Genomic DNA, 27,723 nt, shown 5'->3' with positions numbered 1-27,723 from the left:
CACCACTTGGTGATGGTCTCTTCTCCAATGGAGCCTTTCTCTTGTGGCCATTCTCAACCTTGTGTTGTTTGGCATTACAAGAATGCAAATTGGGATGATCTGCACAATTTCTATTCTTCTTTTCCTTTGTTGGATTACTGTTTTTAGTCTTCTAATGTCAGTGTTTGCTCAGATCATGTGAACAAAATTATTCTTGTACAGATGAAATCCTTTATTCTGCACTCTACCTTAAAATTTCATCCTTTATCTAAATCTTGGTTTCCCTTCTATGTGGAAATTTGCTCATATATCCAGCCTGTTCTTTAAAAGGATGACAAATCCCTCCCATCCAATTATCTTCCCATTGCACCTACTTCTATTCTCTCTAAAGTAATGGAGAAATCCATTAACTGCCCAACTCATACACTATCTAGAACCTGCCATCTGATCAGTGATTGCCAGTATAGATTCCATCAGTGTTGATCCACTGGTTACTCATCTACGAATAAATTCACTGGAAAAGTTTGGTAAAACTCAAGCAGTTGCACTTGACATTTCAAAGGCTTGATTGTGTTTGGCATAAAGGTCTTCTATATAAACTCATCTTATTGCCAACTGTTTTTTTGTAATTGGGTATCCATATTTTTTCTTTCACCACTCACTGTGGGTGATGTTAAGCAACTCTTGTCTTCTAATTTATTCACTAATGCTAGTGTTCCCCAAGGTTCAGTTCTTTCTCCCACTCTTTTCCTCCTGTATATCCTTCTTCTCCTTCTTCCATTGACCATGAATCCTATCCATAGTTTTGCTGATGATAGCAAATTGCATTCCACCTTCCAGTTTGAGAAACCTTGCCCTGCACAAACATTTTAAACTTCTCGAACATCCACTACCAATTTCTTAAATGCTGATCTGCAGGTAAAGTTATCTTTGCTTTTGTGGGACTTCTGTTTTATATCTCACAAAATGAATTCTTCTGCCACTATGCTTATCTTCATTGATACTCAGATTTCTAGAGGTCAGATATCTCTATATCTGTATGAGAGATTAGTATTAGAAATGGCCCCATGGTGCAAGGAAGCCTATGGCTTATGCTGCACCAACCAAAAAAATAAAATAAAAAATTAAAATAAAATAATAGTAATAATAATAAAAAGAAAAAAAAAATTAATAAGAGAAAAGGAAATTGACAACCTATGTGTTTCCCTCCTCCCATAGGTAATTATCCTGCTGATCTTTGAATTTCCCCAAACTATCAGCCTCTACTACACATGTAGGTAACTTATTCCAGTACTTTATAACTCTTTGGCTAAAATAAAACTTCCTGCAATCCAGTCTAAACGTCTCCCCCCCATAACTTGAAATTATGGCCCCTAGTTCTAGAATCATTTATAACCGTGAAAATTTTGTTCTCATTCATTTTACTTATGCCTCTCAGAGCCTTGAAAACCTCAGTCAAGTCTCCTCTAAGGTGCTTAGTTTCCAAGCTCTGCAACCCATATATTTGAAGTCTTTCCTCATATAGGCGCCCTTTTGCTGATCTCACCAGGTGAGTTACCCGTTATTGGACCCTTTCAAGAAGCGCAGTGTCTTTCTTTCTTTAGGTGTGGTCTCCATATGTGAATACTCATTACCCTGACTTCTAATCTCTCTTGGAACACACACATCACAAATATTGGTTCCTCTGCATCTATATACTGGGTTTTCTCTTTCATTCTCAGTGTTACTGTTCTTCTAAACAGCTACTCACGCTGAACAAATTTAAAATCTGCTCTACCATGTTTTACCTTCAAATATTGTTATCATATCTGGAGCAGTTTTCCCAAAACTTCTCTCAGGCTTCCAGACTCCATTCAAAAGAGTGTAGTTAGGTTAATTAATGACTCCTCTCCAACAGTCTCTCCACTCTCTATCTTATAGATGTTGTTTCTGCTGCGCACCTTTACTATAGATACTTCCATGGACACCGTTCTCTCTCTCTCTCTCTCTCTCTCTCTCTCTCTCTCTCTCTCTCTCTCTCTCTCTCTCTCTCTCTCTCTCTCTCTCTCTCTCTCTCTCTCTCTTTTCTCTTCCAAAGCAGTCAGCATGCTTTTACTGTCCAACTTCCAACTCACAGAACCAACTTTTCTTCTTGCTTATTTATTTCTTCAACTTCCATTATCTGGAACAACCCCCATCAAAAACTTTTAAGAGTAGTGCATCAGAATATTCTGTAGTTTTCAATAAAAAGAAAATATGCCCTTCCTTCACCGCTGGTTGACATCGACAGCGAGGCAAATGTTATAAAGAGTGCCTATGTGTTTTCAGCTAGTTATTCTTCAAAATTCCTAAAACATTACTTTGAAGACTGAGAAGATACTATATTTGCAAAGTTACAGGGCATAACTAGTGGGTAACAGTGAACTAGAATGGCAGTTGTTCAATGTGCAGCTGAATATATAAAAATGAAAGTGGCACTTGTGAGATACTGTATGCCTACTAAGCACAAAAAGTTGTAAAAGCAAGTATGCAGCACCTGTTCTTTTGTGCTATTATTCTGTGAAAAAACAAAAATATTTCTTCACAAAACAACTTGAGTGAAATAAAATCTATATTTAGTACGGTAGAGAGTTTCAGAAATTAATCTTGGACCAACAAGAATGCTCAAAGCTTTTTTTCACAAGGCATCTCACAGGTCCTGCATGCCTACTGCCAGGTTAATATATGAAATTGTTTTACAGTGTTAGGTAGTTATAATATGTATATATGTGTATTTACTCACTAATGGGGGGGGCGCCTCCGTAGCCAGGTGGGAAGGAGCAGCAGTGAGTAGCACACACTTCTTGATTAGACCGGGGTTCGAGCCCGTCACCACCAAATACGAAGGATGCGGAAAGGTCAGGAATGACCACCGCATGTTCACGGAGCAATATGGCCTTAGTTGCTAATGCTCCTAAAAACCAAATAACAACAACAACTCGCTAATGGTTAAGTTAAATTAGTATAATTTACTCTACAATATGCTCATTAAAATGTTTACTGTTATCAGGTGGGTCGGAAAACTGCTAGCTTGGGGGGGAGACAAAGACGAATAGATTAACAGTAGCCACTGGCAGAGGTGAAAGAGATTCTTGCACTGCTTCTATTGGAATGAGCAGAAGCCTGAAAAACAAGATGCAGGATATTTCAGAGACTGCTGGGAGTCATTGCAGTACAAGTAAACACATGGGTTGTGTTAGGGTAGCTAAGAATAGAAATAGGTGCATGTATACTTGTGTGTACACCAATGCTAGGAGTTTAGTAAATAAATTTGATGAATTTGAGGTATTGCTCAAAACATCAAAGGCAGATATTGTTGGGATGTCAGAGACGTGGTGTCACACAGACATAAGGAATGCAGAACTGGAATTTGGGGAGTACAACGTCTACAGAAAGGATAGACTGGATAGGAAGGGAGGAGGGGTTATGCTATTAGTTAAGAAATACATAAAATCCAAGGAAGTGAAGCCAGTGGACATCGCTGGACAGTGCAGTGTCGAGTCAGTTTGGTGTGACATAAGCATTGGGAGATCAAAATTGAGAGTAGGAGTGTGCTATAGGCCTAATGACTCTGATGAGTATAATAAGAAACTGTACAGGGAAATAAAGTGGGCCAGTAAATCAGAGAGTCTTATAATGGGAGATTTTAATTTCCCAGACATTGACTGGAATTTGGGGTCTGGTCACTCACACACTACAAGGCTTTTGTGGATTTATTGGATGATTGTTTTCTACATCAGCATGTTCGGGAGGCAACTAGAGGGAGGAATACTCTTGATTTGATTATCAACAGTGATTCTTCATGCATTAAGAATCTGCAGATAAATGAACCACTAGGTGGCAGTGATCACAGTGTGCTGAAGTGGGATTTACTCAAAGAGGTAACTCCCATTAGGGGTAAAGGGAAGGGTTATTGCTTTCGTAAAGGCGACTACGATGGACTGAGACAGTATTTAAATTCTATACAGTGGGACCAACTGATGATGTTACCAACAGCAAATGCAAAATGGGAAGCATTCAAAGAACTTATCTTGGAAGCTACTAGGCTTTACATACCAACGAAGAAATATTGTTCAAGGTTTAGGCCTAAATGGATGTCAGATGAACTGATGAGGCATATGACAGAGAAGAAACATGCATGGGATACATACAAATTAACACATGACACAGAAGCCTATGATAGATACAGGTTGATCTGTAACCAAGTTACAAAGGAGGTTAGGCAGGTGAAGGCAGATTACGAGAAATCTTTGGCAAGGGATGCAAAGAAAAACAGCAAAGAGTTCTTTACTTATGTAAACTCTAGAAGAAAGGGGATGAATCAGATTGGTTCACTTGATATCGATACATCAACTGTTGATGATCTTGTTCAGGTAGCTAACAAACTAAATGAATATTTTGCATCGACATTCACACACGAGGAGTTATTTAGCGAGGGGAAAGCCAGAGGTGTATTCAACTCTAGCAGTAAGCTAGAGAATCTTGTAATAACTGAGAGTAAAGTGGAGGAGAAATTGTTGAAGATAAACACAAGAAAGGCACCCGGGGTGGATGGGATCTATCCAGTTATTTTAAAGGAGGCAGCAGAGGAAGTAAGCAAACCCTTAGCCATAATTATGAGAGCTTCCTTGGACTCAGGGGAGGTACCCACAGACTGGGGATGTGCAAATGTGACCCCAATTCACAAAGGTGGATCAAAGACTGACACAAGGAATTATAGACCTGTGAGTTTAACTTCTGTTCCAGGAAAATTAATGAAGGCACTAGTTAAAGAAGCACTGCAGGATCATTTAGACAAGACTTCAGTTATAGCTCGGACACAGCATGGTTTTGTTAAGGGGAAGTCTTGCCTGACCAATTTGATTGGATACTATGATGCAATCACAAAAGAACTGGATGCAGGGAATAACTTTGATATTATATACTTGGATCTTAGAAAGGCCTTTGATACTGTTGCACATGGAAGACTGCTGCACAAATTGGAGCAGTGTGGCATTGGAGGCAAGTTGCTGCTATGGATAAAGGGGTGGTTGAGGGGGAGAAGACAGAGAGTGGTAATCAATGGACACTGCTCATCGTGGACTAATGTTATTAGTGGAGTCCCTCAGGGTTCAGCTGGGGCCTTTATTGTTTTCTGTATTTATAAATGATATTGATGATGGTATATCAGGCTTAATGTCCAAGTTTGCAGACGATACGAAGGTTGGCAGGGTTGTCAAGGACACTACTGACACTATGCTGCTGCAACAGGATTTGGAAAGGTTGAGCAGATGGGCTTCGAGGTGGCAAATGAAGTTTAACATTGACAAATGTAAAGTACTACATATGTGAAACAGCAACCCCAGAGCAACGTATCAACTCTGTGGTACTACACTGACAGTGGTAGAGAATGAAAGGGACCTGGGGGTGGTGGTGCAGGCAGATATGAAGTTCTCTGAGCAGTGCAGACGAGCTGCAAGAGTAGCTCATGGTGTATTGTCAATGATATATAGGAATTTTTCTAGCAGGGATAAGGAGGTGATTATTCCCTTGTATAAGGCAATGGTCAGGCCACACCTAGAGTACTGTATACAGGCCTGGAGGCCTCATTTCAGGAAGGATGTAGAGCTGCTGGAACGAGTACAGAGAAGGGCGACTAGATTGGTGAATGGGACAAAGGGGTTCTCTTACGAAGAAAGGCTTAAGTTTTGCAAATTACAGTGTCTGGAAACTAGGCACCAGCGGGGTGATCTGATAGAGGTGTACAAAGCCTTGAATGGTTTGAGCATGCTCAATGCTGATGGGATTCTTCCTCTAGCTCAGAAAAATCACCTGAGAGGGCATAAATTCAAATTGAGGAAAGACAGATGTAGGATAGATGTGCGGAAATTTGCCTTTAGCCAGCGGGTGGTTGGTGGGTGGAACAGACTTCCATCCCTTGTCGTGGAAGTTGATAGCCTAAATAAGTTTAAGGCTCAGCTGGACAGGTATTTTGAACGAACAGAGGGGTGAAGTGGAAGTGGTTATTTTTATTTATTTATGTTACTTTTTTTTTTTTTGGCTGATGCTGCATAAGCTTGCTTTCTTGCATCAAATGCCTCTACTAATGCTAATGCTAAAGTACAGAAAAGGGCAACAAGATTAATGAAAGGGACAAAGGGTTGCTTTTACGAAGAAAGGCTTAAGTTTTGCAAATTACAGTGCCTTGAGATTAGGCACCTGCGTGGTGATCTGATTGAAGTGTATAAGGCCTTGAATGGTTTGAGTACGCCCAATGCTGATGGGGTTCTTCCTCTTGCCCAGATTAATCGGCGGAGGGGACATAAATTCAAGTTGAGGAAAGACAGTTGTAGAATAGATGTGCGGAAGTTTGCCTTTAGCCAGTAGGTGGTTGATTCCTGGAACAAACTTCCATCTGTCGTCGTAGAAGTTGACAGCTTAAATAAATTCAAGGCAGAACTAGACAAACATTTGGAGTGAATGGATGGGTGAAATGGGAAGGGGTTTTTTTTTTTTTTTTTTTTTACTGATGCTGTATAAGCTTGTTTTCTTGCATCATATGTCTCTGCTAATGCTCTCACTTAGATAAACACATTTTTAATAGTTTTGCATGTTTGCTAATGGAGACCAATTGACAGTTTATGAAATTCCAGTGAGCATTCAAAACAGCTGTACTGGTGGTGCTCAGATCTTTAAAGTATAGTAGGTCCATGTATTCTGCTGATGCTATACAATCTAAAATGATATTAATAACTGAAGAACTGCATATAGTGGTGTTTCTCTCTAAGTTGAATATAAGTCTATGTCTTTGCATCAAGGATGCAGTGCTCTGGCATCAGTGAGAACAGAAAGTCTCTTCATCAACATAAAATACAAGTAAAGTGTATGCATTTTTATTTGAAAACGAACAATTTTTATTACAACTTGTGCTGTATAGGTTTTCCAGCTCAGTATATGAATAAGCTACTTCTAGTAGCAGGTATTAAGCAAACACTTTTTCCAGGAGACATAATGTATCACCTTTTTAAGTCTTCAGTTCATTAGTTCCGAATACTTAAAATCTGGAAAAAAAAGCAGAAGTTTTTAGCCATGTCTGTGCTGTGTTGACAGAGACACTGAGTGAGACCTTGCATATCACGTTTGCAAAGAACGATGATAGTGGGAGGGACATCCCTAAACAGCTTGAGGACATTTCTCTTTTACTTTTTTGTTTTTGTTAGTAAATTGCAGAAGATCAAGAGCCCACATACTGCACTTCTGAAAGTTGTTCAAAATATTTAATTTTGTATTTTTACAATATGATCATCTTGGCTATATAAAAGGATATATAATATGATGAACTGTGATATATCTTATATTTGAAAATAAGAGCCACCCACATTATTTTATATCTTTTGAAAGTAATCCTTTACAGGATATACATTTTTTTCAGCATTTCACACACTTCTCAAACACATGCAATAGGCTTTCCTCAAACACATGCAATAGGCTTTTTTCAAACACCTTGCAGGGTAAGGGCATTTTTGCTTCACTTTTGCATCAGAGACAAATTTGTGTCCCTGTAGCCCATGTTTAATCATTTTAAATCACTAGCATCCCCATTTCCAGTTGTGCTGTATGAGCTCTGCATTGGTTGAAAAATTGTTTCATCAAGAAGTGTGGTGTTTTTTGTTTTTATTTCCTGAATTTTCCTGAAAATGAGTTTTAATTGTTTATATAATATTTGCTATTCACAGTTTGCTTCTGTGATATGTGCAGTTCTTAAGAATTGTGCTTTTAGAGTTAAAAAAAAAAAAAAAAAAAAAAAATGTATATCAGCTTTTCCAAACAAAGGCGGCATGCAAATTTCTTTGGAAGCATTTTTGTGTTTTTTAGCACTTGATTATTTTGCTTTGATTCTGGATCATCACAGGTGATTATGGATGATAAAAGATCAGGGTTTTGTTCATCAAGAATCACATTTAATTGGAAGGCACATTTGCTCTTGGTGATCATTGAGGTTAATTATAATTATCTAATACCAAATTATTTTATTTTTTGAAGGAATTTTATTCGTTCAAAATAAGAATTTAAAAATTTTTTAAGAGTTAAAATAAGAATTTAAAATAAGAATTTTTTTTATTTTTTTTTATTTTTTGGTTTTATAGATTTTGGCGTGGGATGTATATTCGTTTTGAAAATGGTGTCCATCCTCGAGAGCCTTTAGGTGACATTTTGGTAGCTACAAAAGATCATATTAATAGTTTGGAAGAGCATATTCAACTGTTACAAAAGGTATACTTTAAATAAATATATCCTTGTTTATTTCTGTTGTTTAACTGAACTGAAATAAGGAAATCTCTTAGACATGAAAATAACAGGTATGTCTAAGAGATTTCCTTATTTCAGTTAAAACATTAGATAAAAAATTTAATTTTTGTCTGATTTCAGGAACTTATATTTAACAAGTAATTTTATAAATTAGGAATAAATGAAGAAAATTGAGAAATTAGAAACAGTGTTATCCATTGCAAAAAGTGATCATATACATTTTTTATGATAAAATCTGTATGCCAAGCAGTAGTACAAAGGAAAGCAACTTATGTATTTTCTGCAATATAATTACCTGTAAATTCCTACTTTGCACTGGTGTGCAAAGCTAAACCTACAGGTTTAGCTTTGCACACCAGTGCGATTTGTGATTTTTGGAACAGTAAAACGTTGTGTATAAAATAGGCATGCAAAGGGTGCAATATGCAGGAATGGAAAATGTAAAATGGTCTGTTCCATTTTTCTGTTTCAGGCATTATGCAGCACAGAATGCTGAGCCAGACCTTCAATAAGACATTAGAGACATACAGGCACAGAAAATATGTACGTCTTTGTTCATTTTTTCTTTAGACTCTTGTTTTAGCCACTGATGAAGACTTGTAGGAGCTGGTTATATCTATGGAATTGTTTCCAAATATTCTTAGTTTATTCTTGACTTCTAAAGTTTTCTTAAGTTCCTTAGAGCAATTAACAGTAAATTTTATTTTTATTTTCACATAGAAAAGTGTGATTTCAGTATGTGAAAAGTGTATTATTTTTACATAGTTATTTCAGTTCCAATAAACTAAATGTCAACTAGTCCATTAAAATTATCCTGATTTAATTTTTATTTGGTAGATATCTCCTTGTTAAATGATGTTGCTAATGCATTCTTAAACAACCTCAAATCCCTCTTACATTGTAGTGAGTTGGCAATTATAAATGCAAATTTAAGAGAAGGGCTGAAATAAATAAAATAAATTTCCATTTATACTCTACACAGGCCCGGAGGCCAGAGGAGTTTGTCATTTCATTGTGACTGTTTTATTGCAGGAGATAAATCAGTGCAATAATTAATTGGCTGAAATTTTCACAATTAAGTTTTAAGACTGAATTAATTTACTGAAAACCAGACATTAGAATTAAAAAACAAAAGCTCTTAATATTTTACAAATTGCAGTTGCTTTGAGGAATACACTTGTGAGCCTGCTTGTACAGTTGTTGGAAACATACTTTAAATGCATTTTAACTGACTGCCAAAATTTTCTTTGTCACATTAATTTCATTTTAATGTCCTTGACACCTGGGGATATAAATTAGGGGGGGGGGGGGTAAGGGGATAGCTTCATGATCCCATGTTTTGTAAAAAAACTCTGATAATCAGTGTGCAGGTTGTGAACATTATATGATCCAAAACTTCTGCATACTAGTCTTCATTCAGTCTTATCTGATGAAACAAATTCCTTATGAATAATTCCCTTGCTATCAAAGAAAGTGAACAACATCACTTTGATTTTTTATTTTTTAAATTAAATTTTTTGTGTTGGAGAGCACGTTGATTGCCATGTGATGCTATGTCTCTTTGTTGATTATATTTGAAACACCAGATTTGTCACCTGTTATGATTGCTTTAAGCAAGAAAGGATCATTTTCAAAGTTTGAATGAGCTCTTTGCATGTTTTGAGTCTGAGCAGCTTTTGTTCATCAATCAAAGGTGCAGAACACACTTAGTGCAGCTCTTCTGTCAGAGTTTCATAAATTATTTTTCTGTTAATGCAAAAAAACTTCACACAATCAATGTGTGAAGTTTTTTTATTGTTTTTGGGATTCAGAGCATGATTGGACATCCACGGTGCTTGTCATCTATCTTTCTGTTCCAAGAAAAATAATCTAATCAATGATTAAAGAAGAAAGCAGGATCACTTGACGGGAATGCATTTATACAGCAACCACAACATGAATTTATTATGGGGAGAACTTATCTGGCCAATCTGATTAGTTAACTGTGAGATAGTCACAAAGAAATTGGATGCAAAAAAATTTTGACGTGTCAAAATCTTGACAAGTTATATGAGTCAGTCCTCGCATAACACGTTTACACTGTATGAATTCGATCATACACGATTTATAAATAGGGAACGATATTGTATATAACACGAACCGAATTCGCTTATGCACGATTCGTCTTTGTGTTTACAAGAAATGGCAGTCCAATGCAGAATCACCCCAACTGAACACAACACGATAGGAATGAAGAGAAGATTCTGCAAATGTAGTTTTGTTTTTTATATCAGTGAAGGGGAAACATATTTCACCATAATAACATAAAAACCGACATAATTCCAGCTATCGGTATTATCGCAAATGCAATTAGATCGAGTTTACTACCAGTTTATAACAGATTCCACCAGCAGAAATGCAACTGGAAATTGTTTTTATTGTTTTATGGTAGTGATCTCCAGAAATATGCTTTAGTAAAATGTGAGCTAGTGAGGTGTTAAGTGTCTCTGCCTTTACAGTATTGTTTATTCAGTTGCTACACGTGCCAGCTTTGTTTATGTGTATCTCCTCATTTTGTAATTGTGCTTTATTCCTTAAAAATGAGTAAAATACTTAAAATTATATTTAGCACAGATTTTAGGTTAGCTTGGTTTATGCTGGTGAATAGACTATTGAAGTCAAAGGTTTGTACATGAGAGATGTTATTTGTTTTTAGAGCATTTATAACCGGAAGATTGTTATTAATAATTCTGCTCTCGGGAAGGATATCTATGATAGGTTTAAGTAACCGTTGCAGTGTTTTTCCGGGTTTATGGGCGTACTGTATTTGCAGGAAGTTTATTTGTTTATTTTTTATCTTAAAAATAATATTTTGATTTTAATTTCATTAACATTGCCATTATTGACTTAAACTCATGAGGAAATTGTCCAGTCATCCTTCCAAGGCCAACTGTGGTAGGGGTTTGCAACCCCCGGACAGCCCAAGCACTACTTTATTCACCTCCATTCCAATTACTTTCTGCTGTTCTTTTTTTACTACATTTTATTTCTTGTGAGCAATTAGGTTGGCCAAAAGCAATATCGAGATGCTATTTCTCTACTATCTCTACTTGTTTCTTCTATTACAAAGTTTTTGTTTCTCCCTCTGCTGGCTTTTTGCCTCATCTGTTTAATTGCTCACTTCCTCATTACACAGGTACGGTTCCTGTTTATGAATTCACACCTTTCTCCCCCCCACTGGGCCAGTTCAACTGACATATATACACTGCATGTTAACATTCGGCTCTCTCCTTTGGTCCCCATTGACTTTCAATGTCTTCCGGTTTATACAGACAGTAAGTTTTCTTGTTTTGCCCCCCTCCTAGATTTCTTTGATTTTATATTTCATTCTTTTTCCACAGGATTCTATCGGCATGAACTTATTTATTTATTATTTTTTTTATTTTTAAAAGTTTATTTATTCTTTTATTCTTCCTTCCGGCTATGATGTATACATATACTTTTTACGTGTACGTCATAACAGAAACAGAGACCTGGCTTATTGCGGTGGCTCCTACGATTTTTGCTGCTGACCCCCTGATGAAGTACTTAAAAATCCCAGAACCCACAGCTTCAGGTACTTACAATAATTATGTTTATATTAATTGCATTTTATTTCAGGTAATTTGTTTTTTAGCATACGGGTTCTCTCAATTCTTCCATGGTTATTACACCTGATAGCTCAACTCCCCTACCAAATACACAGATAATTACCTTTTTGTCTATTTTCCATTATGGTTGCTGGTTTTTTCTACGTTTACTATAGTACCCTGGATCCATAACCTACTCTTATATATATGTTACACACACACACACACATATAGATCTTTTATGATTCCCTGCTTTAACAGACATTTTTCATTACCCAACCAGCTATCGGCCTTGGTCTCATCAGAGGGCTTTTATCATAGTTGAGAATGAAAATGACCTAAGGATAATCTTAGGTCATTTGTAGACAGACTACTAGGAATAGTTCATATCAATGATGTGTAGGAATTCTCATCCAAGTTTCTTGTGATGACTGACTAACTGGTTAAAATAAATTTATTAAAATAAATAAATGATATATATATAACATAAAAAGAGATAAAATAAAATAAGATAAAAGTGTTCAAATATAATATAATAAAAGCATTAAAATACATATAATATGCAATCCGATGCATAAGGCCTGTTTTCTAATGTAGGAATTCTGTCAGCGGTGATTATCCTTTTTATAAGGCAATGTTTATGCCACACTTTGAGTAGCAAAGTGTCACCTGACTAATTTTGTTTGCTATTCTCTGTGCTTGCACAGGGAACAGCAAACAAAATTAGTCAGGAACAGCACAGATCAAGCACAGAGCATAGCAACAAGATTAGTCAGAGGAACAAAAGATACTTTTACCAAGAAAGATGTGTTCTGAAAATTGTGGTGTCTGTAAACTAGTCATCTATGAGGGGATCTGTTTGAAGTGCTTAAGATCTTAAATAGGTTGAGTAAACTAAATGCTGATACGTTCTTACTCTTTCTCAGATGATTTGCATAAGGGAACATTATTTTAAATTGAAAAAGGATGATTGTGAGATAGATGGGCAGAGATCAATTACTCTCTCGCCTTTAGCCAAAGAGTAATTGATTTTTGGAATAGTGTTATGGAAGTAGATAGTTTGAATAAATAAAATATATATATAAATAAGGGATGGGCAAATGATGTGGATAATTTTTTTTATATGGCTCATGCTGTATAAACTTTCTTCCTTGCATCATTTTCTGCCACCCATACTAATATTAAAACTCATGAATGAGATAAAATATTTTTACCACACTTTTTTTTTTTTTTTTTATAAATTCATAGATTTCATTTGCAAATTTTCCCCAACTTGAAGCAAAGCAAAATTTAATGTTCACTCCTCTTTGAACACCACTCTAGCTTGACCCCTTGTGAATGAGTTACAGTTTGCAAATGACCTTCTAGAGGGAAGCAGCCACATAGATCAGCTGCCATTCTAAATTGTATCATAGTTACACATGCTTTGACATGTGTGCAGTGGACTTGGTTCTGGAACTTAATCATCAAACCTTGTATGCACAACTTTCTTTGTTTTGAAATCATGAGATGAATAATGCCTTGCATACTTCCATGAATAATCATTATTGTATATAATAATTTTGAGTATAATACATTGAAACTTCATAAAGTGGTTTGTTTAATATATAGCGAATTAATCAAGTAAAAGAAGCCCTTGGGTATGCAGTTACACCTAGCAAAGATATTGACTCTCGAATGGTGGATAGTGGTGTTGATGAGCTGGACAATCTAGTCTTACCTACCTCACCAGAAGCTGGTGGCGGCAATGTGAGTGTAAGGGATTCAGGTTTCAGTGATGTAGAAAATAATTATGAAGATATCCAAGACGTGGAGTTAAGATTACAAAATAACAGTAAGTGATTGTTTCAAAGTAACTAAACAATTTAAGAAATGAAAATTAGATTTAAAACAAAATTGTAATAAGTTCACCTCAGATTAACTCTGTTTGGTATTTTGTAAAATAAACAAACCTTGTATACACATTTAGTAGGTAAAGAATGTTGCCTTTTTTTTTTTTAAATAGGAGTTATAACTTCTAATGAGCGCCTCCGTAGCCAGGTGGGAAGGAGCAGCAGTGCGTAGCACACGCTTCTTGATTAGACCGGGGTTTGAGCCTGTCACCACCAAATGCAGAGTATGCAGAAAGTTCAGGAATGACCACCGCATATTCGCGGAGCAATATGGCCTTAGTTGCTAATGCTCCTAAAAACCAAATAACAAACAATAACTTCTAATATATATATATATATAAGGGGATGTTTAAATGAAAAGTGGATAGGCTTGACAAAGGAAATCAAAGGATGTTCAGTCATTGCATCATCATGAGGCCATACATATATGTTATATGCTTTTGATAGTTATATATGTCATAGTTATATGCTTTTGAGATAATGATGATAGATTGTTTTCCCTTGATGTTGTCTCATTATATACTAATGTAGATGTTAAATATTCACTTGATACATTATGGGATTTGATTAACTGTAATTCCATAATGTTAAATAAAATCAAGTTAAAACCAATAACTGAAATATTTCATTTAATCAGATTTCATATAGAGGCTAATTATATCGATTTCCAATCGGATGTATATAGACAAATTTTAGGCCTTCCGATGGGACTTAGCCTGAGTGGTTTAGTCACCGAAAATTTATCTCAACAATATTGAGCAATTATACTTAAATCCATATATTCCCAGGTTAACATTTTATGGTAGGTACTTGGATGATATCCTTGTTATTGCACATGAAGATATTGTAAATAATCTTATGGATTCCTTTAATAATAAACATATGAGGCTTAAGTTAAATTTTGGAAAAGGAAAAACCACATGAGAATTCTATAAGTTTTCTTAATTTTACATTAACAGGGGTTAACGATGACATGTATTTTAAAATTTACTGTAAACCAACAAATACAGGAAAATTTTTGCATTATTCGAGTTATCACCCTTTTATGCATAAAAGGAGTGTCATTTTAAACCAATTTTATAATGCATACAGATATATAGTTCTACACAGGAATATTTGAAGGATGAACTCAAGGAACTTTCAACAAGATTTTTAAGTGGGATATACACTAGGCATAATTAGGAGCATTCAGTAACAGGCGAAACAAAAATTAGAATCGGTTCTACTTAGTAAGAACACTACACATAAATATTTTATTAAAGTTCCATTTGTACAGCAATAGTATGAACAGTTTATTAACATTTTTAAAAACACAGAATTTAAAATAGTTGCACAACCGATAAATAAACTCCAGACAATATTGAGAGCGAGGAAGAAAACCTAAGTCTCTAACATGGAGCGAAACAATATAGTCTATAACATTTCTTGCGAGGAATGCAACTCCTTTTACATTGGTTCTACCCAGAATTATCTTTCGTTGCGATTACAATAACACCAGACATCTGTGAGGCCTTAAATGAGAGGTGCTTCTGAACTTTCCTTTCATGCCATCTAGGAGTACCATGTTTTTCTTTTTAATGAGGCTAAAGTAATTAATATACAGAATAAATACACAAAACTCTTAATAGCCGAAACACTTGAAATGAAGTTAAACTCCAATTCTATAAATGTACGGAGACCATATACCATTTCGGATTCATGGACCTTTATGCGCATGTGTGAATAGCAATATTCACATTGGTTAACAAAAATAATCTTGTCGCAGTACACTAATTTTAAATTCAATTTGATTTATAAGAGAGTGGATATTGTTAAATGCGTCACTTTACTTGTTATGAGCATGGTTCGTAATCGAAATAACCTAGTCATGTATTAAGAAGTTTAGTCTAGAATATTTTAATATAGTTTGACAATTGCCTTCGATTTCTAGTCTGTTATTGCTGGTGGGTTTAGTTTTGGGTGGTTTGAGCAAAGCATAGCTGATGTGCATCAGCTATGCTTTGCTCTTCCTTGGTGGCAGCAAGTAGACAATGGGAATTGAATGCAAGATTAGTTTTATGAAACCCATATAAATTAACTATCTTTTAGTATGGATAATATCGCGTTATAAACTTAGATCTTTTATACTATGTATAAATTTGATGTGAGCGTTGGGTGAAGGAATTTCCTATAAAAAGGTATGAGAAGTTATCTTATATTTAAACAATGTTATATGCTTGTAACAAGGAACACACAATCACAGCAGGCAGCTTTTACAGGATGGATTCTTTTTTTATTTTTACAGTCGGACACTCTATATAATGAAATAGAGTGTTCGCTTGAAAAAATTCATTAAACAGAAATTTTGTTATAAAGAAATATGACCTTTACAATAATGAGAAATACTGTAATTCAACGTTCAGAAATATAGTAAAAGATGGAAAATAAATCAGAAATAAGTGTGAATGAATAAATTTTCTAACATTTTAACACAATTAATTTAATAATACGTACATATTATAAAATGACTACTTACGTGATGTGCACAATATAATAGTACACTTTTAAGAATTATTTTGTAAAATATTTGGTTATTTTTTGTTGTACACTGGATTTTACTGTACATTGTTTATTTATTTATATATATACAGACTACCCACAAGACACACACACACTGACCCTAAATAATGGTGAGAATGCTAAGAGTTACAGAATCAATACGAAACAGTAATTACAGAATCAGTACAAAACAGCAATAATCAATACAAAACTAGAATTAAAATGTATAAAAATTTAGATTAAGAAAACAGAGTAAGGAGCAAATTCTTATAGATAGATGGATTAAGTGTAAAATCAATGTTGTAATTATTCAATACCGGAAGGAAACGAAACAGAGGGCTACCAAGTAAATGTTGAGTGCGAGGCACAGGCTGTGAGAAATTAGTTTTATAATGAGAATTCAAGCAAGGTACACTGAAAGGTATTTGTTCTAGAAGAGATGGAGCATCGATAACAGAATTTATGATATTGTAGATAAAAAGAGACTCATGGAATTGTTGTTGGAGTGAAGAGGAATGATTCTGAAGTGGCCACCAAGAGCTCCATAATTTCGATGGTGAAAGGCAAGGTGGATTTCGATAGCATAAGAATTTAATGAATTTAATTTGAATTCTCTCAAGTCTGTGAGAAAGATATTCCTGTTGTGGGTACCAAATAATATCACAATAATAAAAACTGGGAAGTATAAGCTGCTTGTGAAGAAGAATTATAACTTTCTCACTCTTGAAAATAGAGGAAGAATGCTTGATTAATCCAAGAAGTTTGGAAGTCTGAGATATTACATGATCAACATGGAAAGAGGGATGAAGGTCAGATCAAAATAGGACACCTAAGTCCTTGAACATATCAGTACTTGCAGTTAGAGAGTTTCCAATATAATAATCAGTAAAAATGGAGGGTCTAACTGCATGATTCGAGCAAAAGTGACATAATTTACATTTTAACTGGTTCAGAAACAAGTTATTTTTATTGAGCCAGAGTGAGAGGGTATCAAGACAGAACTGCAGTTCATTGCTGTCAGTTGAAGAACAAATACCTTTGTAAAGTTTAATATCATCTGCATAGAGTTGCCACTCAACTTTAACAGACTGAAATAAGGTTGATAGATCATTAATATAAACAATAAAAAAGAGCAGACCCAAGGATGAGACGTGAAGGAACATCTTGTAAAACAGTAAATGAAGTTGATGAAGTATCATCAGTTATTACAGTTAGTTTACGATTTCTAAGCAGTGAATCAAGCAAATCCAGTAAAGGGGATTGTAGACCATAAGATAAAAGCTTGAAGAGCAGAAGAGCAGTGTGGACTGTCAAATGCATGTGAACTATCAATTTGATTTCCTTTGTCCAAATTCCCGACCGGGCTAGCCGGGTGGGTAAAGTGCTTGCCTAGCAACGCAAAGGTCGCGGGTCCGAATCCCGCCTCGGGCTCAGATCATAGTACTGCAAAAACCTTGGGAGGTGCATTATGGCCACAGAAGCCGATGTGCCAACAACTACAAAAAAAAAAAAAAAATGTCCAAATTAGTTTGTAGGAAATGAGAGAACAAGGCCAGATTTGAAACAGCTGATTTTCTGAGAAGAAAAGTATACTGATGATTATTGATAAAAGGATGAAGCTAGGAACTAAGATATTTATAAAGTAGGAGTTCAAAAATTTTCACAATTTTATTCAGTATAGTAATAGGTTGGTAGTTATTAGGCATGGCTTTATCATCCTGTTTTTTATGAATCGGGATGATATAGGCCTCTTTGAACACTGAAGGATAAAAAATATGAAGAAGGCGGTGATTGAAAAGATTTGTAAGAACTGGAGCTAAAGATGAACTACTTTTCTTGAAGAAAAGAGCAGGGGAGGGTGTCAGGACCTGGAGCAGTGAAATCTTTAAGCCGAGAAAAGGCTAACTGGACGTCATCAGTATTGAGAACTAATCTATCACAATTGTCATTAGTATTATATTCAAATGTATAACAGGGAATAGAACGTTACTGTTCGGAGAACAAAATTTCGAAAAATGGGTAGCAAAAAGATTAGCAATGCCAAGAGGGCAGTTGATAGATATTCGAATCGTTCGTTAACATAGGAATTCTAGAAGATCTCGATAGCACCACAATGATTTTGGATTGAAATTCCGAGTAAGTCCGGCTTCAACTGAGTGAAGATAATGACAATATTGAGTAAAGTTTCAAATACTGCTAACATTTCATGCTTGGAAGGTTTAATATTGCTCTCAATTTCATCCAAGTCATCATCGATATTGTCACTAGTTCTTTGAATACTCTCCAAAATGTTGGAGTCGCTCAGATATTCAGCTACTATGACACCATTATTAACTACTAAAAATTTGTCAAGAACAATTTCTCCACTGATCAAACCTCTTGCTTGGAATTCTTCCCAACATTGTTCAATATCTTAGCATTAGTAGAGGCATATGATGCAAGAAAGCAAGCTTATATAGCATCAGCCAAAAAAAAAAAAAAAAAAACCTCTCATTTCACCCATCCATTCATTCCAAATGTTTATCTAGTTCTGCCTTGAACTTATTTAAGTTATTGACCTCCACCACTACAACAGATGGAAGTTTGTTCCAACTATCAACCACCCGCTGGCTAAAGGTGAATTTCAGCACATCTATTTGAAAATCGTCTTTCCTCAATTTGAATTTATGTTCCCTCAGGTGAGTAATCTGAGCAAGAGGAAGAATCCCATTAGCACTGAGCTTGCTCAAACCATTCAAGGCCTTATACACCTCAATTAGATCACCTTGCAGATGCCTAGTCTCCAGAAGCTGTAATTTGTTCACCTGAGGGAACAAAGGGTTGGTAACACCAAGCCTTTGTTCCACTCACCAATCCCTTTCCTCTGTACTTAATCATTTAATTAGACTGGAAACATCTGAGATGCTTGCTTTCCTAAAATGAGAGTACCTGGTTTCCATGTTCTTTATTATGGAGAATGTATATGATAAAACTTGGAGATCTGGTATTTTAAAAGACCTTTATCCTCAATCTTTATAGGTCACTTTGCCATTTTCATTATAACATTTTATTCTGTTGGTCTTTCCAAGTTTGTTTAGGATCCACACCCTTTCTTTCAGTCCTTTGCCAAGAGAATGGGAATTCTCTGTTCAGTTGTGCTATTTATTACATTCATTCATGATTTTAAACTTTATTAAAAAATATGACACTTCCTCTTTTTTTTTTTTTGTCAATTCTTGTAAACTGTGTATGGGAAGTTACTGATTATAAAATCAAATTGCTTCCCATTGGGCAGTCATGATTCAGTTAAGCAGATATGATCAAGAACAGAAATTAATAGGAGAGTTTGTAATGTGTATAATTTGTTTGTGATACACTCTATATTGTGGTTAAAGTTGTCAATTTTATGTGACGACTGTCTTTTGTCGTTAGTTGGCAGTTATTGCTACTCTGAGGCCAGGGCATGGTTTGAACTCTTCTCTGGTCGGTATTCCTGAACTTAGAAGTCTTGTGGGATACAATTTGTCACTTTTTTACGATTAAAACTTTTTCCTTTTAATTTTTGCCATTCGTCATTTCTAAATCCTCTAATATGTTTTTTTACTTTAAAATTGATTTAAATTTCTCGACTGAGTTTGAACAGGAAATAATTAAAACCGAAATACGAACTAACAGTTCATAATGGAAACAATGTTAAGCGAATAGATTGAGTCAACATCGCAATAAAAGCAGGACTAGAACTGAATTATTACGTAATATTATTTGTCTTAATAAAGAGAATATGATGTGGCTACTTTAATTACAAAAAAGGAAAATCGAATGGGAGAAATGGTCATCTGGTTTCTTCATTTAAGGATAACTGAATGTCAACACTGAATCACACTAATTTTACACCGTGGTGCCATCTAAAGAGAAGTCATTTTAAAATGTCCTGTTCTCCAATTCACAGTAACCAAATCTTGCACCTTTGAAATATGATTAACGCAGTGGCCTCATAAATAAATGAAGAGGTAATCAGCATTGGTATAAGGCAGTTGCATGGACATTCCGAAACAGAATTTAAAGATTTCCAAGCGAAAGTTGATGCCCAGTCACTTGTACCACAGCTATTAAACATAATTCTGCAACTGCAGGATTGCTGTGTGTGTGTGTGTGTGTGTGTGTGTGTGTGTGTGTGTGTGTGTGTGTGTGTGTGTGTGTGTGTGTGTGTGTGTGTGTGTGTGTGTGTGTGTGGTCGGTCTATAAACAAACATTTTATGTCTAGGACCAAACAGTAATGGCCTCAGGTGCTGCCTTCTGTGGATCATTCTTCTGGGAGGCCTGTCACACTACATGATTTTCAGAAATTACTTTAAACCTCATAGGCAAGCTGATGGAATGTTTAATGGACCTACTGGTTCATTACAGACTGGAAGGATGGAAACAAAGAAACATTTCTGTATTTCTTTTTGCTTAACTTAATCTTAATTAATTAATTAATTGACTATTTACAGGTGTTTTACCACTTCCATCACATAGGGGTCACCATATGCACATTAACTCTTACTAGAGGAATATACATTTCTTTACTGATTACTATTGTTGTTGCTACACTTTGTACTAACATTTTTTCCTTTTATTATCCCTTGCGTTTTCTGCGAATCTATTGAGTTATATATTTTAATATCTTCATATGATTTCCTTCAATATTAAAAACTATATACCACATATTTTATATATATATATATATATATATATATATTTACACACACACACACACACACACACACACACACACACACACACACACACACACACACACACACACACACACACACACACACACACACACACTATCAATTTAGTCTATGTGGAATTCTTGCCACAGTCTATATGTAGCCTTGGAAAGAATTCCAAGATTAAGCTAGTAGATCATCCTAGCTCAACTGATGATTCTTATTCTTTTCTTTACAAAAAAAAAAAAAAAAAAAAAACCAAACAAACAAACAAATCAATGAAGTCAAAGATCTTGAATGCAACTTGAACATACTTCCTGTCTAAAAAAGTTAAATATACTCAGAGCTTTATCCTCCCAAACATGGGGCGCAGATCGTACATCTCTGCTTCGGCTATATCGGGCATTAATCAGATCCCGTCTTGATTACGGAGCTCCCATCTATGATTCAGCCAGATTGAGTGCATTACGCTGGCTTGATCCAATTCAACACAGTGCCTTGAGACTTTCACTCGGTGCTTTCAGAACATCACCAGCACATAGTCTCTACATTGATGCCCATGAACCCCCACTAACTTTACGTAGGAAGACACTGTTATTGAAGTATGCTGTCAAGATACAAAGCTGTGCCATGCATCCGACTCAGTCATACCTGTTCAATCCACCATTAGAAAACCTTTTCAGAAATAAACCAAGCATAGTAAAGCCAGCTGGTCTTCGCCTTCTTGAACTGATGCAAATTTGGAATGTTTCCATCCTTTCCGTACAACAGACAACAACTTGTACTCAACCACCATGGGTTCCACCTCCTATACCGACCTGTGACACTTACCTCTCTCAATGGGAAAGAACATTTTACAAACATCAAATATCAAACAACTTCACGAAGCTCACACTCAAAGATACTTTGACTTTTTTCCAATTTATACAGACGGCTCTAAATCTAATTCAAACGTCGGAGCGGCTGCAGTGTTTCCAAATACCGTTATTTCAGCATCCTTGCCATCTGAATTCAGTATCTTCTCAGCTGAATTATATGCAATCAAACTAGCTTTACAGAATCTCTCTTCTGACTGTGCTTTAAAATCTGTTATTTACACTGATTCCCTCAGCTCAATTTTGGCTTTATGTAACCCCTTAGATAAAGTACACCCTGTTCTAGATGAAATAAAAAGCATATTACTACAAATTGAAGAACGCAATCAACTGGTCACCTTCTGCTGGATTCCAGCTCATTCTGGCATTTTGGGCAACGAACTGGCTGATAAAGCCGCAAAAAAACCAACTAGCTTCGACTTAACTGATATCCCTGTTCCGCCATCAGATTATGCATTAATCATTCAGGCTGCATGCCTGTCAAAATGGACAGCAATATGGCACTCTCAAATTAATAATAAACTCTTTCAATTTAAACATGATCCAAAAATTTGGCGCTCCAGTATCTGCACATCAAGACGAGAAGAGGTAGTCCTTTCAAGGGTAAGAATAGGCCATACATATCTGACCCACCTTTATTTACTCACAGGGAATGTCCCGCCACAGTGTCCACTTTGTAATATAAATCTGAGTATTAAACACATTCTCATTGACTGCCCTTACTATGAACAAGACAGAACTTCAACCCTACTATCACTGGTTAATCTTCGTAGACCAATAACTTTAGAGAATCTCATTGGAGATGACGCAGATATTTCCGAATTTTTCAACTTCTTAAAGCAAACTGGACTTTTTAATCAATTCTGAATTTATGAAACTTTATCATTTCTTTTTATTATAAATGAATAGGCGCATTATAGCCAAAGTAGCTTATGCGCCATCAAACCTCCATATCAACAACAACAAGCAACTTGAACAAAATGGAAGGATGGAAGCGTAGAAACATTTCTTTTTGCATTAACTTAATCAATTAATTGGCTATTTACAGGTGTTTACTACTTCCATCACATAGGGGTCACCACATGCACATTAACTCTTGCTAGAGGGATATACATTTCTTTACTGATTACTATTGTTGTTGCTACAATTTGTACTAACATTTTTTTCCTTTTATTATCCCTTGTGGCTTCATTGAAATGGTGGAATGCAAGAGTAATCCATAATGTAGGAAATAAGGTTTAGAATAAACGCAGTGATGGATCAATACTTCTAAAAAGATTTTTTTTTTTTTTTTTTGAGAACCATTAAAAAAAGGCAGCGAAATGGAAATTGACCCTGAATTATTTCAAGAGGTATGAAATAAAACCGAGTGGGTTATGGTTTTTATAATGTCTAAAAAATTTACTTTTTAAAAAAGTATACAAAATATACATTTTTTACATGTTTTGATTTTAATTTAAAACAGATAAAATTGAATTTGAATAACTATAAACACCTGTACAAAATAAGATTCCTCATTAAGAAGAGCACTTATTTTCAGAAATAAGCGAAAGGAAGTTGGATAATGCTGTTTTTCAGCAACTGAAAGATGAGCTGAAATCTGTTGCTATTGACTGGAAATCATTTCGTAATATTCGCCAGTGTATTTGCTCTACTCCATTTGATCATTTCAGCAGGAAAGTATGTGGTACATTTTTATTTATTTAAACTACTTTATATTTTTTACATTTTTTTAAACTTTCTGTTTGAAATGACAAAAACTTCTAAGGATTGTTTTCATCTTTTATTGCAGGATTAAATTATGCATGTGTTCTTACAGGTATATTTTGCAGGGCAATGTGTAATTAAAAATAAAATTGTGAAGATTCACCCAGTTTTATGTATTTTTTTTGACCAGAGCAGTATTTTGCTACTTGTACACTGGTGTGCAAAACTTAAGGCCCAGCACTATTTCTAAAGGTTACAACCACAAAATCTTTACTTAAGGTATTCTTTACTGAAGTTATTGATGAGAGTAGATTCAGTCTTAGCATTAGAAGTTATTGATGAGAGTACATTCAGTCTTAGCATTAGAAGTTATTGATGAGAGTAGATTCAGTCTTAGCAGTGATTCTGGATGTCAGCTAATCTGGCGAGAGGTTGGCACACGGTATCACCCCGCAACCATCACTGAAAGGGATCGATATGGCAGTCGAGGTGTTCTCGTCTGGGGAAGCATTATAGTACACAACTCCAGATACTTGGAGTTGTGTACTGTAACCGGTGCATGCTACTGTACTGAGGTAATCCTTACCCATGTGCATCTGTTCCGAGGTGCCATTGGCCACGAGTTCGTGTTTATGGATGATAACACCACATCCCATCGAACTGCAGCTGTTTATATTCTTTTGGAAAGTGAGGACATTGTTCATATGGATTGGCCTGACCATTTCCCCCGATCTAAATCCCATCGAACACATATGGGATGCTCTGGGGATGACGCCTAGTGGCACGTACACACCCACCCGAAAATGTTCACCAGCTTAAGATGGTGCTAACAGAGGAATGGACAATGTTACCACAAGAATTTATCAACAACATGGTTCTAAGTATGGACAGGTGGTGCAAAGCCTGCATTGACATTAGGGGTGGCCATATCTCCTACTGAGGACCACCTCTTCTCTTTGTTCCATCTTTGGCAGTGATGCATCTGTATCATGCAGCCACAAAGTCGCTCTATACCATTTTGTTTCCATTGTTGTGTTGGTGTTGTTTCCTTCATCATTTCTGTACCTCACGAGGTTCCTTTGGTATGCTTTCCCAATATCAAGGCCACTCCTATGAGAAACTACAGGTGAAAACCTGACTGCTCCTTAAATTTTGCACACCGGTGTAGTTTATTTGTCTGGCATTGTTTTGTATATGCATTTTAATAGGCAAAGAGAAATCTTCACAGAGACAAAAATAAGTGTGTAAGTTATCTTGTATTTGTGAGTAGACAATTATTAATTATTATTTATTTTTTTTTTTCAGAACAATTTGAAATGGCATATATATGACATTTCAAAGTATAATGGCTGGTTAGGCATAATATGATATTTGGAAGAATCATTTTAGCATTAGCAGAGGCATGATGCAAGAAAGCAAGCTTATACAGCATCAGCCAAAAAAAAAAAAATAAAAATAAATAAACCTTCACATTTCATCCATCCATTCTCCGCAAAAGTTTATCCACTTCTTCCTTGAATTTATTAAGCTATCAACTTCCAGAATGACAGATGAAAGTTTGTTCCAGCATTCAACTATCTGCTGGCCAAGGGCAAAATTCTGCACATCCATCCATTCAACAACTGTGTTTCCTCAATTTGAGTTTATGCCCTCTCGGGTTTGTAATCTGAGCAAGGGGAAGAATCCCATCAGCATTAAGCCTGCTCATTGCTGATGGGATTCAGCATTGAGCGGGCTTAATGAGCATCTAGCAAATCTACATCCTTCCTAAAATGAGGCCTCCAGGCCCGTATGCAGTACTCAAGGTGTGGTCTAACCATTGCTTTATACAAGTGGATAATCACCTCCTTATCTCTGCTGGAAAAATTCCTGTATATCATTGATAAGACCTCATGACCTGCTCTGGCCTCCTGTCTACACTGCTCAGAAAACTTCATATCTGACTGCACAATTACCTCCAGGTCTTTTTAATTTTTTACTACCCTGAGTATAGTACCACACAGTTGGTACATTTCTCTGGAGTTACTGCAACCAATATGCAGTACTTTGCACTTGTCAATGTTAAACTTCAGTTACCACTTCTCAGCCCATCTGCCCAACTTTTCTAGATCCTGTTGCATAATGTCATAACTGTCATTACAACCCTGCCAACCTTCTGCAAATCATTGGCACTCTGCAAATTTCTATCATCTATCATCTGCAAATTTCGGCACTAGGCCTGATATACCTTTATCAGTATCATTGATAAATATACAAAACAATAATGAGCCCAACACCGAACCCTGGGGGACTCCACTAATAATGTTAGTCCATGAAGAGCAATGTCCATTGATTATCACTCTGTCTTCTCCCACTCAACCACCCTTTTATCCATTGTAGCAACTTATTTTTAATGCCACACATCTCCAATTTGTACAGTAGTTTTCCATGTGCAGTAGTGTCAAAAGCTATTCTGAAAGCCAAGCATATGATATCAAAATTATTTTTTGCATCCAGTTCCTTTCTGACCACATCATAGTATCCAATCAAATTTGTCAGACAAGTCTTCCCCTTAAACCCATGCTGTGTCTGAATTATTACTGCAGTCTTGTCTATATGATTCTGCAATGCTTCTTTAAACAGTGACTATTATTTTCTCTGGAACAGAAGTTAAAGTAACAGGTCACCTTTTGACTTCCTTTGTGAATTGGAGATACATTTGCACATCTCTAGTCTGTGGGAACCCCTCCTGAGTTTAACGATGCTCTCATAATTATGGCTGTGGGTTTGCATACCTCCTTTGCCACCTCCTTTAATATAACTGGATAGATCCCATCCACCCCAGTTGCCTTTCTTATATTTAACCAACAATTTCTCCTCCACTTTGCTCTCATTTATTACAAAATCATTTACCTCCCTGTTAGAGTTTAATAAGCTTCTGTTCTCCACTTCTCTACAAAATTCTTCATGTGTGAATGTAGATGCAAAATACTCATTCAATTTGTCAGCTATCTGAGCAGAGTTTATATAAGTAAAGAAGTCTTTACTATTTTTCTTTGTATCCTTAGCCAAAGATTTCTTGCAATTTGTCTGATAATTTATATGCATCCCATGGATTTTTCTTCTCTGCCACGAGTCTCATTAGTTCATCTGACACCCTTTTGGGCTTAAACTTTGAACAGTAATTCTTAGTTGGTATGAAAAGACTAATAGCTTCCAAGATTAATTCCATGACTATTTCCCATTTAGAATTTGCTGTTAGTAGTATTATCAGTTGATCCCACTGATTGATGGTAGCTACATCTTTAAGTAAATCCAACATCAGTACACTGTGATTCACTGCCACCTAGTGTTTCCTTTATCTGTAAATTCTTAATGCATGAACAATCACTGCTGATAATCAGATCAAGATATTACTCCCTCTGGTTGCCTCTTTAACATGCTTCTGTAGAAAACAATCATCGAATAAATCCACAAAGGTCTTGTTACTGTGTGAGTGACCAATCCATAAGTTTCAGTCTATATCTGGGTAGTTAAAATCCTCCATTATAAGACAGTCTGATTTACTGGCCCACTCTATTTCTCTGTATTGTTGCTCATTGTACTGATCAGTGTCATTTGGCCTATAACACATTTGGCCTATGGTCCTTGAGGTTGTCACAGACATTCTCTCAGATATGCCAGACAAGCTGTACTTGCTACCTGGGAGTCTAAAACGCTGATGGAACTGATATTCGGGTGACACTCAAGTCAAGTGGACCCAATTTTGGCGAAGTCCGAGCGGTCTATGACAGCCAAATCCTCTGCTTGCACCTTCACGATGGTGGGACTGTTAGTAATCCTGGGTATAACCTCCATGCACAAGTACATGGTGGGTGACCACCCAGGTGTGAACCAACGTAAGCAGGGGTCGAGGTGTGGTGCCCCCCCCTCTATGTTACCAGGCAGTACTAGGTGGTAGATGACTCTCATCAACCGGTGAAATACCACCACTTTGCTTATTGGAGGCTTGAAGTGGTAGGCGCCTCCGTAGCCAGGTGGGAAGGAGCAGCAGTACGCAGCACACGCTTCTTGATTAGACCGGGGTTCGAGCCCGTCACCACCAAATACGGGGGATGCGGGAAGGTCAGGGAATGACCACCGC

At 36.1% G+C, this 27,723-nt stretch overlaps 1 protein-coding gene across 1 annotated transcript in view; it reads left to right on the top strand.

The window, feature by feature from the left end:
- Window positions 1-27,723, top strand: part of Mtmr6 (Myotubularin related protein 6) — a 259,452-nt gene that overhangs the window by 191,042 nt on the left and 40,687 nt on the right. Inside the window, exons 12-14 of the mRNA XM_090385380.1 lie at window positions 8,124-8,250; window positions 13,506-13,728; window positions 23,434-23,573. Of these exons, the coding sequence (XP_090241506.1) occupies window positions 8,124-8,250; window positions 13,506-13,728; window positions 23,434-23,573 (490 nt within the window). The remainder of the gene's footprint in view (window positions 1-8,123; window positions 8,251-13,505; window positions 13,729-23,433; window positions 23,574-27,723) is intronic.

The sequence above is a fragment of the Mastigoproctus giganteus genome, chromosome 11, assembly GCF_048544385.1.
Source record: "Mastigoproctus giganteus isolate SK-2022 chromosome 11, ASM4854438v1, whole genome shotgun sequence".
In the NCBI taxonomy this organism is placed as follows: Eukaryota; Metazoa; Arthropoda; class Arachnida; order Uropygi; family Thelyphonidae; genus Mastigoproctus; species Mastigoproctus giganteus.
This window is presented reverse-complemented; position numbering and strand designations above follow the sequence as displayed.